This window comes from Poecilia reticulata, linkage group LG14, assembly GCF_000633615.1.
Source record: "Poecilia reticulata strain Guanapo linkage group LG14, Guppy_female_1.0+MT, whole genome shotgun sequence".
Taxonomy (NCBI): domain Eukaryota; kingdom Metazoa; phylum Chordata; class Actinopteri; order Cyprinodontiformes; family Poeciliidae; genus Poecilia; species Poecilia reticulata.
In genome coordinates, this window is record NC_024344.1 from 671,875 (window position 1) to 688,776 (window position 16,902).

At 40.6% G+C, this 16,902-nt stretch overlaps 1 protein-coding gene across 4 annotated transcripts in view; it reads right to left on the reverse strand.

The window, feature by feature from the left end:
* Positions 1–835: 835 nt before the first annotated feature.
* fnip1 (folliculin interacting protein 1) overlaps positions 836–16,902 on the reverse strand; it is a 37,217-nt gene continuing 21,150 nt past the window's right edge. For all 4 annotated transcript variants that reach the window (XM_008426872.2, XM_008426870.2, XM_008426873.2 and 1 more), the window contains 10 exons: positions 15,353–15,488; positions 13,842–14,043; positions 13,522–13,607; positions 9,008–9,154; positions 7,199–7,368; positions 4,123–5,707; positions 3,866–4,031; positions 3,390–3,590; positions 3,201–3,316; positions 836–2,570 (listed from right to left, as the gene is read on the reverse strand). In XM_008426872.2, coding sequence (XP_008425094.1) covers positions 2,492–2,570; positions 3,201–3,316; positions 3,390–3,590; positions 3,866–4,031; positions 4,123–5,707; positions 7,199–7,368; positions 9,008–9,154; positions 13,522–13,607; positions 13,842–14,043; positions 15,353–15,488 — 2,888 coding nt within the window. In that variant the 3' untranslated portion in view covers positions 836–2,491. The remainder of the gene's footprint in view (positions 2,571–3,200; positions 3,317–3,389; positions 3,591–3,865; positions 4,032–4,122; positions 5,708–7,198; positions 7,369–9,007; positions 9,155–13,521; positions 13,608–13,841; positions 14,044–15,352; positions 15,489–16,902) is intronic.

Below are 16,902 nucleotides of genomic sequence, written 5' to 3' on the forward strand. Positions count from 1 at the left end.
TTAAACTGATTAAAAAGTTTCTTTTATAAACAAAATACAAATAAAATAAAAAAAACAAGAAACTGTACATTTATTTTAAAGTTTAGCAGAATAACAGCTTGATTTTACCACAAAGCCTGAAGGCAGTTGACCCACAGCTGCTCTTCTGTTACTCTGAGCCTTGAACTTTCCTCCCTTTCTTTCTTCTTTTATTGCATAAGTGTGTTTGTGTTCGTTTTTCTTTCCGTCGGGTGGAGCTGAGGACCAGTGATGAATTTAAAGGTGGGGAAAAGTAAAAATGTGTGGTCCAGATGTGGTTTAGCTGCCGCCTATCAAGAGAACAAGAGTTTCTTTTCTTTTAGGCTCTCTCACATGTTTCATGTTTTAAATTTCTGGGCTGAATTTTTTAAAGTTGGCAGTCCAGGTTTAGTTATTTTTTTTAAATATAAAAGCGCATACAGAAGCAGAAAGGAAAAGGTGGTATGGAAACTGGACAGAAAGAAAAAATTGGATGAAATAACAAATGACTGGAGGAAATTAATGCATGACCAATCAGATTTATGGATAAACTGATGGAAGAAGAGAAAATTTAAATAACGAGGGGAAAATGATGGACTGATGGATGGTTAAAAAGTAAAAGACTGACCAAAGTGGTGGGACAGATGAATAAAAACATTTCCAATTCTAATAATTCTAAAATTATGCAACTCTTTTCTCAATTATTGTAAACGTGTAGAAACAATATTAACAAAACAAATATATATAATAAAATCTGTTTAAAATTTTTTGTTTGTCTCCTTCGTTGTTCCAGAAATGAAACCAACTTTCTTGGTGAAAGAAAAAAACTTTCAGAATCTGAAATTCTCAGCATTTTTATTGCACAACATTCCCAGAAAATTGGGAAAAAAAAAAAAATTGTTGAAGGTGACGATTCATAAAAGACATTCTGTACAAATACATGAAAAAAACAAAAACAAGAATGTACAGTTTACACAACCCATTACACATAGGGGCAACTAAATAACTTACTCATGTACAAAGAAGGAAAAGCAGAGATATAAATCTACGATAGCCATCTTGTTTAAGGTCGGCTGATATAGTGAAGCATCTTTAATACACAGAAGCATTTATTAACCAACAGCAAAAAGAAACATTCGTGCCCTTTCTCCATTAAGACTTGGATTATATTCAGGGTGCAACTTGGATGAGCAAACTGAGAACCACTGTCCACTATTCAGGATCACAGCTGCTTTATCTCTAAAAAAAAAAAAAGGCAATAAGAAGTTTTGTATTAAAGTTGATTTATGACATGATCCAGAAGAAGCCGTTTTAAAAGCAGCACAGGACGATGGCAAAACCTTCCATTTCTGCATTTTTAGAGTCAAAAGGAACAGAAAATGTTGCAAATTAGGAAACTTCTGTTTTTCCTGCAGCAGGTTTTACTTTATGTGCAAGCAGAGGTGCAACTGACAGTAGTGCAAATCTGCCACTAAATCCTGCTGTAGTTTTTCTTATTCTGTGTAAAACTGTTAAGAAAAGAAAACTGAAAATAGTGTGAACCAGTCCATATACACTCGTTATACACTAGTCCTGTCCTAAAGTAGTAAACATAAGAAATAAAAGGTGACGTATATAGAAAAGTTTGAAAATACTTCAGCATTTTGGTTGGAAAACAGACAATGGAGGTTTTCGCTTTTCCACAGTATAAAGGGCCCCTTCTCAGTCACTTTGAGATGCAAAAATACATTTATTCAGCCTTCCCTTTTTTATTTTAAAGAACACAGCATATAGTCTACACAGTCAACATTCCTTTGATTAAAATTTATAATAAAGTTTACCTCACGGTTTTCTGTGGGGCAACTGTAAATCAGCCACTGCCCATAAGATCTGAGGTAGTGATGTACCTTGGATAATAGCATCAAAGCACTTTTAGCAAATTCAAATATACGTTTTACTTCTTTGTAATAATAATAATAATAATAATAAACTGATTTACTTGAATATGACTAAAAGAAAAAAAAGTGGGGTTATTTTAAGGCAGAGGGGGCATCTCTTGTTGCAAAACCATTAAAATCATTCAAATGAAGAACTTGTAAACAAAAACATGAAAATGAGACAAACATGGCAACCAGGGAAAATTAGCTTTAAGTTCAACTTCATAGTGCCACGTTTAAGATTGTACAGGAAATGAAAGCAGTGGAGTTAATTAAAAATGATTTCAAAGCACGGTGTAGGCGTCTTCAAATTTAGATTTCACTTGGATAAATTTGTAGTCTTTGGCTTTTGCTTCCAAAACAGTTAAGAGTTTTAAAATGAACATTCAGTCACCTGCTCCATTTTAACTCTCTGCCGCCGCCACGTGGTCAAACATCCACACTGCGTCGTCGTCCCGCGTTTGTGGCGACGTGACGTGCAGCAGAGCTGACCGGGTTAGCGGGCGGGCATGGACGGCTGTTTGAGGACCGAAGTTTGTCCAGCTGACTGTTCCGTTCACCCAAATCCAGAAGAAGTCTCATAGTAAGATCTGGGCGACGTAAGGGGAGTGAGTGCTGGCCACGGCCGCCAGCAGGGGCAGGTCGCTGGACTCAATCCTGCAAACAGGAGGCAAAATATGAGACAAACGAAGAGCCAGTCGGTAAATAATGACACTTTTAATGCAAAGCTGCACCAAATTTTATTTTTTTACTACTTATATGCATTTCATCCTTAAAACACCACCATTTTCACACAACTTTACATTTTGCTCAGTCTAATGATGTATTTTTTAAATATTAAATGATCAGTACTTGAGAAGTCTTTTTACCAAATACTTTTTTACTCTTGAGTAATTTCTTGGACGGATACTTTCTACTTTTACTGGAGTAATTTTGTTATGAAGCATCTCTACTCTTACTTGAGTAAATTTATGGATTTTCTATCCACTGGATGAAAAACAAACATGTTTTAACCAAAAGTTTTCCAGATGCAGACACACCTGCAGTTTTTAATTAAAGTTTTTTTATTGAAAGAAACTGATTTGGAAACATTTATACACAATTTTAAACTTTATATTTTGGGTGCAGTTTTTTTGATTTGGGAAGAAGTAAACTTTTTCCCAAATACCATTTTACTCTTACTTGAGTGATTTCTTGCCACGTTTTACTTTTAAGTGAAATATGTTGAAGTAGTTGTATAATTTTTGGGAACTCTGCAGTGGAGGGAAGCGGGAAACCAGTGCTTACCCCAACACCATGCCCAGCTCTTTCACATGGACTCTCGTCTGGCCCTTCAAATACTCCGCAAGCATTTTACTCTTGAAATAAATCTCCTGCAGGCGATCTTCAAGATGCATTATACACTGGAGGAGGAACGCAGCAATTAGAAAACAGGAGTAATATTCGATAAAAGGAAACCTGAATGTTGTGACGTACAAAGTTAGGCGAAAGGTTGAGCTTGTAGAGCTGGTGGGTGGACTGCAGGATGTTGGAAACCAGGCTGGACACCAGAACCTCTTTTCCCAGCTTGGTAACGTCGGTGACTCTCCTCTGGCTGCTGGCCACCTGGACCGTCCACTTGTCCGTGTCTGCGATAATGCAGACGGCCTCGGCAATAGGCTCGTCCAACACAGGATGCTGCACAGGACAAACAGGATTTTATCAAAAGGCTACAACGAGATCCTTCAATAGTTAACTAAAGAAAGAAACATTCATTCTTAATTTGCAGCATTTCTTTAAACATCCATGCAGTCATGTAGACCGTCACAATAACCAATAAATGTATAAAAATAATTAGCTAAACAAATACAACTGGGTTTGTTCTTCTGGGACAATTTATTGTCGCGGTTTTTCAGGAGAAACATCTGCACAGATTTATGGAAACGATTTTTTTTTTTTTTTTTGACGTTTACCTGAACAGCGTGGTTCAACTCTGACACGAGGTTTTGCCGCAGCTTCTCGTCGCTCGGGATGCCGTGCAGAACAAAGTCTGGAACGTAGGCGGGGCAGTACCCTCCGAACAGAGACCGACCGAAATTGGCAATGGTCGGCTTGGAGTAGTTCTCCACTAATTTTGCCCTGCAGAAACCAAAATATACAGTAAGAATGTAAATCTATGCTTCTGTTTGAGCTGATTGGAGCGAAAACAGAAGGAGTTTGTCGGACTCACCCCGGGAAGGGAACCAGCACCTCCTCCTGCCAGTCCTCCGTCTCTTCGCTCTCGCTGTCTCCGAGCGCGCTGTCCGAGCTCTCGTTGCGCGGTATCTCCCAGTCGTTGACGGAGGCCGCCTGGTACTTTTGGTCCCTGTTGCCGTCGTTTCCCTCCTGGCGGAGAGCGGCACACGGCGGTGGATCTTTGTCGTGTTCTGCAGGACAGCTTCTGCAGCAGCAGGCGTCGGACGAGTCTGTGGAACTACACCTGCACCTCCTCTGAGCAGAGGCAGAAGAAGAAGAAGAAGTGTCCCGCTTCCTGCTGGAGCCCAAAGTCGTGTCCAAACTCCGACTACTTAGTGCATTTTGAAAACTGAGTTCATGAAGCGGAGGAATCCCAGACGGATTCAGTAAATGTTTGTGCATATTGTCCGTGGTTGCCTCCTGGTTGCGCAACGTCCTCGTCTCCTCGTTCTCCGAACCAAAATACTCGCTGCAATAGTCTGAGCATTTGCTGCTCCACTGGGGGATGGTGCTGGACACCCGCTGCAGAGCTGGAGTTGCCTTGGTCTGATTGGTTTGGTCCTCAACTGCACCGGTGCCGATGGTCTTCGAATGCAGGTATTGCTTGTGTTTTTTGATTTCCGCCTTCATCTTCCGCCTCTGACTCTCTGTGTCCGACTCGGGAGACAAGGAGTCTCCGATAAGGAAAGTCACTTTGTTTGCTGGCCCCTCTTCCTCAGCCAGGACCATTGGTAATGTCATAGTACTTCCAGGTAATACAGGTACTGGAACAGCAGAGGTCTTATCAGGGGGCTTCTTCTCATAAGTGGCCCCTGAAGGCCAGAGACCCTGCATTTTGCTGGCCAGGACTCCTTCCGTCTCAGCTTCAGCTGAGTTTCTACAGTCTGCAGTGACAGAAGAGAGAGACAAACTTGATGCAAGCTCTGTGGGTGAGGCTGAATCAGGAAGTTTGAGGTCTCCCTTGGTGCGAGCCTCCAGGACAGAGGCCTGCTTCCTGGGGGAGGCGGCGCCGAGTCGCAGCACCGTTTCCACCGGGACGTCGCACGATTCCCTCTGCAGCTCTCCGGCCTCTGCGACCGCCGCGGCTCTGATTTGGGAAATCGTGGCCTCGATGGTTCTCGACTGAAGCACACTACTCCTGGACCCTTGGCTCACATTGCTGTCCTCCTCGTCCTCTTCCTCCTCGTCTTCCTCTTTGGGCGGGTCGCTGTGCTCCACCTCCATGTCGGTGTACGTGCTGCTCTGCAGGCTGTTGTCTGAGCGGTAGCTGCTGTCCTCGGCCTCCGTCTGCTGGCTGTGGGCTCCTTGGGACAGGTAGTCCCCGCTGGGCTTGTGGACGGTAACCAGAACGTAGTCCGACTCCTCCACCTCCCCTTTTCTAAGGGAAGTGGTGATAAGCGAGCCGGGCATGACGATGGCCTCGTCCTCGGCGCTGTCCAGCATGTGGGTCTCCAGCAGCTCCGAGCAGCGGATGAAGTACGTGAGAACGTAGAGGAGCCTCTGGACCAGATCCTGTCTGCGCCCGACTACCACCGTCCTCGACAGCCGCACCGGAGACCCGATGGCCCCGTATAGGTCCCCTACAAAATAAGAGAGGGACTACTTCAAAACAGCATCAAGAATGCTTTGCTTACAGATTCAATCAACCAACTCGTCCAGGATAAGATCCAGAGAAACTCATCCAGGTGTTTATCTTTAGCCACGTTGATTAACTGAACAAAATGGAGGGAAGAGGAACGATCTAGAGCTATAGATCTAGAGATAACGCACAGCTTCAGCTGTTACAGCTGCAAACCAGACATCAGGCTGACCTCTGCCCTGACCCTTTGGTTCCACAGTGGACCTTCTAGCAGCTGCAGAACATTTCAGGACCAGAGGACTAAAGTCTGAGACCAGAGAAACTTTGGTTCCTGCAGCAGGTCAGAGAGACAAACCAACGATCCAGAAGCTGCAGCTGGAGTTCAGTACCAGGAGGGTAGAAACACCACCCGGTTCTACACTATCTAGTTCTACACCACCAAGTTCTTCAGTCCATCACTGAGAGACTTTAAACTGCTAGTAGTTTATAAATCACTGAATTATAGATTAAAGATCTGCTGCTGTTGGACCAATGTTCCAGATCTCTCGGCTCCAAACAGAGAAGAAGCATTCAGCTTCTATGCACCATGAATCTGGAATAAACTTCAGAAAACTGAAAAACAGCCGAAACACCGAGTTCATTTAAATCTAGACTGGTTATAGTGGGTTTTGAAACATAATAAATGAAACATTGATCAACATATTTGATGAAGTCACTTGTCAAAATGTAATGTTTGTTTCTGGTTTTGCAATCGGTGACTGCATGTTGTTTTTGTGACTTTTTATTTTTCTGTTTTATCTTATAAAACACCTTTTTAAAACTGTTTATTTTTCTGTCTTGCATTTGTTGGAAAGGATTTCCTTGAAAAAGAGGTTTTTAATCTCGATGGGTTTTTTAATCCTTGAACTGCCTTGCTGCTGAAATGTGCTATAAAAATAAACTTGATTGACTTTTTTTTTAAACTTATTTTATTGTTTAACCTTATTCTGGATAACTCCAGATGTTATTATGTGCAAAAAAGTATTTGCCTCGACTTGGGCTCTTTCTTAAAGATGGAAATTAAATTAACTAAGCTGCAGTTTCTACAGTTCGGCAGTAGGTGTCAGCATTGTCACGTTTTGAAAACCCAAATGGATTTGCTGCTGCTTTAAGGAAATTTAACAAAAACTGCTTTAAAACAACATAAGAATCTTCCACATTAATTATTAAAACACATCTAAAGATCCACATATTATTATTATTATTATTGTTAAACAACTGGATGATTGCAGCCTTAATTTAAAATTGTTGATGTATTCCAGTGTTTGTATGCTTTTATAAAACATTAAATATGGCTACACAATTTTAAAATGTCTTTATGTGGGGAAGATGATCTTAATTCAAGTTTATGAACTTTATGGAAGTTGACATATAGAGCCTTGACAGAATAAAGTTATTATCTCTCTCTTTAGATATCTCTGTGTGTGTGTGTGAGTGTGTGTGTCAGTCTCACCAAGCTGTGCCCAGAGGGGGTTGTAGGGATGCGTCTTTGCCAGCATGTCTACGCTCTGTGAGGAGTGCTTCTCCAGGAAGATCTTAATTGGCGGCTGCCCATTGGGCATGACGGTGGGCACCCAGGCCAGATGATTGGTCAGGATGGCTGTTAGTAACGCAGGAAGGAACCTGGGAAACGGCACAAAAGAGCGTTCAGAAAGGATGTTTCCTCCCGACCTTATTCGGGTAAAACCAAATTTCCTGTTGCTACATTTGACCGCACTTTTCCCTTTCCGAGCAAACCACCTTGTCAGAGCAGAAACACACATGAACACACTCGATTCTCGTGATTCACTTCTCATTTCTACCTCACAGCGGAGCGTCTACTTCCCTTCCTGTCTCATGACTCAAAGCTGCAACACTAATAACAATAATGGAAGCCCGGTTCCATCACGTGCCAGAACAAAAGCGGCGGCCGTCAGCCACGTCAGTCACAGGGCTTACCGACAGAATCCCGCACGATGAGTACAACCACAAGTTCCCATGGCAACCTGCAGTCAACAGCATGAAGATGCAGCCTGGAGAATGTCACGGTAACCAGCAGAAATGGAAACTCTGGCTATGAAGTCATGCTTGTTAGGAAATAAGCTGCTACTGACCAGACGCCGTTTTAGGATTTTAGTTAATGAGTCTGTGGGGGTTTGGAATCTTAGTTTGCACCAACGCAAAGCGAGTCAAACAAACTCACTTTGAATCAGATCATCTTCTGATTGGTGATCTGCTGATAAATCTGATGTTTTTTCTGTTGATTAATGGAGTCAAAACTAAGATTTCTCACCTTCTTCAGTCTGCAGATGCATCCCCCCCAACAGGGTGCAATTCTAACACTTTGAGCTTAAATGTGTATACTTTGATACATAGAAGGAGTTTAAAAACATCTAAATGTAGTGTCAATACACTACTTTTAAAAATGAACAATAAATCCTCTCTGTTCTCTTTCCTGTTATGTTTCATCTTTCAGTAATGTTAGCTGGAACCAGATAAACCTCTGCAAAAAACAATAAATATTCTTTTTAACTTGATTTTAATCAGCTTAAGCTGAAGTCTTTATGAATTACATTGTTTTTGTAAAGAAAAGGTAAATGATTATAAATAAATATGCATGGACTTTTATAAAGCACTAAAATTCTGAACTATAATGTTAATTTGTGGTTTAAAATCCTTTTTATAAGGAAAAAAATGATTGAAAAACTGGATTTTTCTTATACAAAAAATGAAATTGGCTGCATATACTTGTAAAATTCCTTCATTTCTGCTCACAATCTTGATGAATAAAGCACGTTCTGAATTTTCTCTGGGTAAAAATCAAGAAATTACTGCCTCTAATTAAGAAGTTTACTTAAGTATATTTAGATCAGGCAGGAAAAATCATTTAAAAAGTCTTGAACATGTTCAACAAATCACTGATTCATGCACGCAAAATGCTCTGCAGCTCGACTCGACTTTGCCACTGTGACAATAAGGAGCTCGAGTCTGGCAGGGATCCCTTCATTTGGTTTTTTTGTTTCCAAGACAGAAACAGAGTAAAGCTGAAGCTGTCACAGTGTGTGTGTAAGTTTTGTTGGGAAGAGAATGAACAGTGTGTGTCGATCTGCAAGCATTTCTCTGCACCCTGAAGTAACAAACCAGCACAGATGCAGAAATGTGAAACATTTTAGACAACGGGCGTCCTTTCTTGTTGCGATTTGAGGAAGGATTTAGTTTTTTTTTTGTTTTGTTTAAATAATAGCTTAGATTTTCCAGTGTTTGACAAAAGACGACACTCAACTGGTTTTTGGAGGCCTGCTCCATCAGTACGGCCAGCTCCCTCATGAAGTGGCTGCAGAGCTGGTTCTTCTCCGACGCGCCGGACATCATGGTGAGCCAGACGGGCTCGGCCACGCGGGGCATCGTGTAGAGGTCACAGATGGTCATCCTGGAGACGAGGTATGGCGAGGGGAGAAAGGGGAATGAGGGAGGAGAAAACAGACACATTATTGTCTCATGGGAAACAAAGGAGATCTTAGTTCACAGAGCTTCACTGTCTGCACTGAGGCTATGGGAGACCCTCACTGTGTGTGTGTGTGTGTGTGTGTGTGTGTGTAGCATGTATGTTGCGCAGCTCTTTGGGCATTTGTCCACTGAGAACAACCAGCGTTCTCCGTTGAACGTGGGGCGTTGGCGAGCGCGTCTCGGCCTCGGGCCAAGATTTCACGCTCTGGAAAAATCTTAAAGATGCAAATTCACCCGCCGTCTGATGAGCTTGAAATAGTTTGGCTCGGTGTAACAAAGCTCATCAGCAGCAATCAACCGGGTCACATGGCGTCAAAGAGATGCTGATAAGGGATGAAAACAACTCGAGCAACTGATCTCTGGAGATCGACATCTGGAAACAGATTCAACTCCTGACCTCTGACCTGTAGAGAGTTCAGTGAATCGACCAGGTGTCAAACGGCAAAAAGTTCAACATATTTACGAAGAAAAAATATTTCCAAAGCAGCATTTATACATATACTCAATTGATTCAAAGACCTACGGTCTGTCACAACAACAGATTTTACTGGATGATAAATTGTCCCAGAAATTATTGTGATAAATAACATGGTTGTTTTGAGACTATTTTCATGAAAAATGCAAGAACACATTCCTAAAGATCAATGAACAGAACTGGAAGATATGTTAAATATGCAAAATAAATAAACAAAACAGACACGACTAATAAAATGAATTATAAAGTCCATGTAAACAAAGTTATCCTTCAAAAACAAGAGCTAGTTGAGACCAAAACACCAAACTGAAGCTTTTTGTAGTAAGAGAAAAACAATAAATCATGCAAATGGAAAATACTGAGCTAATTTTAATGTATTGTACGACTAATTTGTTTGTGATTAAAAGGTTTAGCGAAGCAACTTTAACCTGCCCTCCAATACAAATTTCTACAAGTGACATTTGAGAGTCCAGCAAGTTTAAAAAAATAAAAAATAAATAAAAAAATAAGTATTAGAAAACAGAGGAGAAGCAGAAACTCGTAGGAAACTAAGAAGCAACTCCTCACATTTCAAAAAAACATCTCCAGACTTTCTGTTCGTCACCAGAGGCAACGCGTCACCATCGGCATCAAATGACCCAATAATGTGTCAGACATTCCTGTTATGAACGGCTTAATGTTCCCTCAGCTCTGCTGACCCTTCGCCGTCTGTTGTGTGTTTGTTCGCTGAGTGTTTGCGATTGTATGGAGGTCTGAGAGCCAGCCAGCGCTACATGAGCAGGGAAATCTAGTTTCAGTATCCCTGCTGCAGCTGTTCAGGTGAACTTAAAAAGAGCTGGCCTCGGATCGGGGGAATGAAACCGACGGGTCGGTGGGAGGCCAGATTTTTATTACCTCACTATGGAGGTCAACACTGACCAGGAGACACCGACTGGCGTCACGATGCCATTTCTAGAGGCCAGAAACGAATTATTCCAACGGTTCATTTTCATTCGGATGGAGCCTTCATTACTAAAAATAAATAAATAAAAATGATGCGCACTACAGTAACAAAACAGTCCCCAAAATCAAATCAATTAATCACTTGATAAATTAAAAAACAACCTTCCTCTTTTCTCTTTCTACAAAATACTGGTACTGATAAAATCTTCAGTCTAGTGTTTTGGTTTCAGCTTGTCCTTTTGGAATATGAATGACTTCATATTAAATTGTACGTTTTGTTTATTATAGATAATTCAAAATGTCTTCTAGTTGCAGTGTTAACACTGGAAAAAAAAACAAAATATTACTAAGTATTTTGGTTTATGTTCTAGTGAAATTATCTTAGTGCAAGATGTGGGAACTTGTTTTAATAATATTGATGAAAACATACTTGTTCCATTGGCAGATTAATTCTTATAAGATATTCCCCCATATTTGTAGTGAAATAATCAATATTAAGGGATTATTGACTTAAAACAGGCTCTTATTTTTGCAGATATATTCACACACTTGAAATAAGACAAAAATCACATAAGTAACTTTTCAGCAAGAAATGCAAGCTTGTTTTAAGTAAACTGTTCTGGTTCCATTGGCAGATTTTTGCAGAGAGCTGTGCCGTTACCTAGCAACCCCAGCCAAGCCCAGCCCGTTACCTAGCAACGCCAGCCAAGCCCAGCCCGTTACCTAGCAACCCAGTTCTAGTTCCATTGGCAGATTGTTTTACGTTGCAGTGAAGTGTTTGTTAGAATGTAAAATGTATTGATCTGCAAAAAGATGCTCTGGCGTTTTTTATGCCTCGCGGTCTCAATAGAACAACATTATTCTTTATCACAATAACTTCTGGGATCATTTGTTATCGCGGCAGAGGAAAATAAAAGAACTGCAACAGACGTTACTGTTGTGTCGCGACATTTCTGCTGCTGTAACTTTTATGTACCCGTGCCTCTGCTAAGTGCGCAGCTTATCTTTGCCGGCATGCGTGCGTGTCCGCCCTCCTACGACGTCAAAGCCACATCAGCACTGCGGGCGGGAATGTCTTCCAGTTTCTTTCTTTAATGTTCCATGAAGTCAAAGCCCCTTAATGGCAAAGGTGGCCCCCCCCAAGTCTAGAGGTGAAATTTTGCAGATACTTCTCCAGAACGGGCTGCAAGTGTTTCTCCTGCTGGCACTCGGTATTTACTATTCTGGTGCTCGCTTGTGACCAGGTTCTGGGGAAGGTAGGGTTGCCGCTCAGGCAGCTTGGGTTGCTGATGCCAGGTGTCAGCAGCCACATGACCGCAGCAATGCGGAGACCTCACACGAGGAACTGCCAGCACGCATGCAGCAAGTGAAAGTTGTGCAGAGCTTGAGAAAGAAAGGGATATGCGTGAACAAACAGTGAACTGTGTGTTTTATGACAAGCAAACAAGCAGTCATGGAACAGTGGCAGCACGTCCTACAAATGCAGAGGTCCACGTACGCGCAGATGCAGCCCAACATGTACAAGTATGTAATTAATGTCAACATAAATACAGCCTAAAGCCTTCCTGGAACTGGCGTTTCACACAGCTCGAAATAAAAACAACTTTGTTATCCGATGCCGTCATCTATCCTATATCATGGCTACAACGTAACATGGGGGAGAATGTTTTTTTTTTTTTACTACAAAATGTGGTAACATTTCATAACGGGTTGACTGAAAAAAAAAAAAAAAAAAACAGAAAAAGAAACTTTAAGGTGACATTTAGTGATAATTGCTTTGAGGCATTTAGCTAATCGAACATTTAAATGTGAATAGACCTTCCACAATAACAACTAATTATTGTCCCAGAAGTTATCGCGATAAAAGATCATATTGTTGCTTTGCGACCATTTTCAAATGATGTAATAGAACAATAGTGCAAGAACACTTTCTCAAAGATGAATAAACTTTAAAATTTAAAGAGCATTTCATTTTAAATGGCCAAATAAATAAACAAAAACAACAGAAATAATAACATAAACAGACAAAATTGTCCTTATAAAAAAGGACAGCTGAGACCAGATCAGCAGGCAGTTTTTGGTAAAAAGAAAAATCATTATTGCAACAGACTGAAGTGTTGCAATAATCAACATTTAGTCCTTTTGGCAGCAGAGAATAACGCCAAAAGTTGCAGAAGAGTCATACAAGCATAAGACTTATATTGCCATGTAAAAGGTAAAGTCAAGAAAATTGAACTCTACCCAGAGATTGAAAAGTACTGCATGGAAAATCTCGTCTCCCTGCAATTCATCACTGTTGCAAATGAATCCGTAAGTCAAAAACATCACATAAATAATGTCAGATGGATGTAACAGTTACTTTGATGAACAGAACCAGAAATCTATTCCTTCCTCCATTTCACAGCCAGTAACTTCACCCACATCTAAATGATGTGTGGTTTATAATTACTTATTCGTTTAAAAACGAGACAAATTGTACTTGAAGTTTAAGATGTTTGGTTTTCTGAATCTAAAATATACTTTGTTTTGAATGTAAAAAAATAAATAAATAATGTGGAAGATGTGATGTCTGGAGTCTTTTATGGTGCACTATGACATTATTTTCATGCTTGTTTTTCCACTCTTGGTCTCCAGTGCAGCAGCCACTTGGTCAATATTGACAGATTTTATTGCCAACTCAAAATAACACCCATTTATCTGCATTTAATCCTGGCAACATACAACACCGACATGAAACTGAGCGATTCAAGCATTGAAAATTAGATTGTTTCCAACGCTGCATGCTAAAATAAAAAAAAAAATCAGGCTGTAGAAAAAGAATAAAATAAAATAATTTGAGTGTGAAGATGGGAGAATGTGGGCTGCAGCCTAACCTGAATTCGTTGAGCCCATCGACCATTCGGTTGTAAGCCAGAGCTCTCTGACTGGCATCTGCTGACCGCCGACTTATCTTCATGGCCTTGACAGTGACACACACACACACACACACTTTTAATATTGGCACTGAAGTTGTTAAACAGAGAAATTTGTGGGGAAATAAATGACAGAAAGTGGGACAGAAGATAAGCTGAATGAATTCTAGAAAGCAAAAGTGCAAAAGTCGATTAAGCTGTGAATCTTATAAATAAAATTGTTAACATGAAGGTTAAGACGACCAAGCAGTTTGTTTTAAAATAGACAGGCGGACACGTACCTGCTCAATGGCACTCTTTAATTTGTTCATGTGGCTTTCAAAGAGCGGGAAGTGGGAGAAGAAGAAATCCTGGAAGCGGCTGCTCTCTTCAGGGTTTGGCGACAGCGTGAAGATGACTCCGATGGCGATCTTCTTCTTCCTCATCACGCCGAGGCTTTGGCCGCCGCTTTCATCCGACATGTTGAAGCTCTCCTCCACTGACCTAAACAAGAGCAGAGTTCACAGGAAGTCGACTTCAGACAACAAAACGAGCCCGAAATAAAAATGCTAATCTAAAATCTGCTACTTTTCCGATTCTGACATGTTTGAGTGTTACAACTGGTGCTGGCAGACTGGGAGTGCTGGGAGATTAGCAGGCCGACAGCTGGGTTTACGTTCACATCCTGTCTCGTCACAGGACTGTGTGATTGTGAGCGATCATTAGCGCATAGCAGTGGCGTTTGCCATTTTCCCAGCTGCCTCCTGGCTCAGAGGAAATCCTCCAACGATAAACTTTACAAAAGCCAGACTGAGCAGAAAGACGGAACGATTCAGTAAACAGAACTTTATCTGGCGGCAAATTAAAAAACTAAATACTAAAACCAACTTTCTAGGATTAATAGTTTTTAACAAATGCCTCATTATTTGCAACAACTCTCCTGAAAACCTGAGAAAAGCTGAGCGTTTGAATAATGCATTCAGGTCGAAACAACCTGAATTCATTAGGCATTTATTTCTTCATTTAAAAGAGTTAACTTCTATATTTGTATTTAATTATGCTGTACGAGTTACTACTAAGTATTACAAATGTTCTGTCTTGATTTGGCTGATTTTGAGTTTTATATAATTCTTTTCACTGTATTTTTTTTAGTTCATCATTCTCTATAATTGAATTTGTTTAGATTATGTTTGTATTTATACATTATTTTCATTAGTTAATTCACAGTTTAGGTGTTTTATGTCCATCAGTCTGTTCACCACAGCAGCATATCCCTGTGGCAATAAACAATACAGTTATTAATTGCACGATAAATTAAAAGCAGCTCAATAATTTCTATTTGGATGATTTATCGTTTTTCTATTTCTTCTCCAACAAAAACTGGATGACAAAACTCTTCATTCTGGTGTTTTGGTCTGAACTAACATTTTTTAAGGATAATTTTGCTTCGTAATTAATTGTATTCGTTTATTTAAAATGTCTTCCAGTTCCAGTGTTAAATATTTATCAGACTTTAAAGTTTACTGATCTTTAAGAATGTGTTCTTGCGTCATCATCTCATTATTATATTACTTGAAAACAGTCTAAAAACAATATTATTGTTTATTAGAATAAAGTTGGAGGTGATAAAATAGTTGCTTTGCCTTGCTCAAACTGGAACAAGTTAAAACATGTTCTATAAAAAGGTTTATGTCGCAAAACTAACATGACTGCTGTTCATTTTTGGATAAATCTAATCCATTTATTCGGTTTACGATCTGCCGTGGGCATTAAGGCCGTTTTAGAGCCGATGCAGCTGCTCGTTGCGCCTCACCATCGAGGGAAAACGCCGTTCTCCAGGCTGGTGGTCTGACTGCGCAGCCATCTGCGCTGGTAGCTGGAGGCGCAGCTGCTGGTCAACGAGGAGCCGGGGGACGGGAAGGGAGTGATCAACAGGCTGCTGAGCGACGCTGCGGGGACACGAGGAGGGACGGAGAGAAAAGGAGGTTAATGGAGATGAATCGAGACGGCAGGAATGCAGTAGGAGATCGACGGAGGAGAACAGAGAATAGATACAGAGGATGGTGGGAGACGAAAGCAAAAAGGACGAGTGTGAGTCAGACAGCAGGCATGAAGGGTTACTGATTCACAATGACACACGGCTTCTATACAGTTCTGGAGAAACTGAAGTAAAATAAATGGTTCTGGTGACACACACACACACACACACACACACACACACACACACACACACACACACACACACACACACACACACTAAAAAAGGAAAGAAAAAAACAGCATGCAATCAATCACTCAAATACTTTCATTGCCACCATCATTTATTAGTAAAATCCTTATTCATTTTTTAAAAATTATTTTTACTCATTTTAATATTTAACAGAAATAAAAAAACCTTCAAAAAGACCCTCATAAGTTCAAAAATGGAAATGCGATGTGGCTGTGTCAAGCTTTATAATAGTGCAGTCAATCGATTAAAAACTTTAATCAGATTAATCACTGTGCCTAACTTTGTAAGTCTGAAATATAAATATGCATATAAATATGTGAAAGCTCCTTCTGCTGCACTACAACCAATTAAAATGCAAGAAATAGATGTTTTCACGGCAGAAAGCAGGTCATACTACCTCAACATCAACTAACTCACTCCAATTCACAGGCATACAAACGTTTTCAGGGGACAACTGACAGATAACATACATTTTATTTTCTAGTTCTTGGTGCCMAACCCCTTTCTGACACCCTGCCCATGTAAGAAACACGCACTGCTTGCACGTTCTCAAAAAAAGTTTTGTTGTCTCAAAATTCTCTGTTTTTCAAGGCTTTTATATTCAGAAAGGTTTTAAGGAAGCAATTTTGTTTTAAACATTAATTTAGAAATGTTTCTCTCCCTTCACTTCCTGTGGAGCAGTCGCATTTTTTGTGGAACAATTTTGCCATCATTAGTCTTCCATAACACCTGTGTGAGCTAAAAGAGAGAGAGAGGCGTTTCGATCAACACTGTAGTTTGATTAATTGCACGTTAAAATGTTCAGATTTTAGCAGCCAAGCCTAATAATCACAGCGTGCCTGATACTGCTGATCAGAGTTATGTACGATATGAGAAACAAAAAACTAATGGAGAAGCGTTTAGCGGATAAGCATGTCTGCATGCGCGTGTCGGAGCTGGACAGGAACCCTCCATCCCGGCGGCAGTGGGAGGCGGAGGCCAGCGACAAAACGAAGATGACAGAATGCGGCTCGATTTAGAAGATCATTTACTCGATGCTGGTTTTGAGAGCCGCTATATTTAATCGGCAGCATGTGACTTCTGTTTGAGCACCAGGCCCAATGCCAGCCATGCCAACTGGATGTTATGTTTGT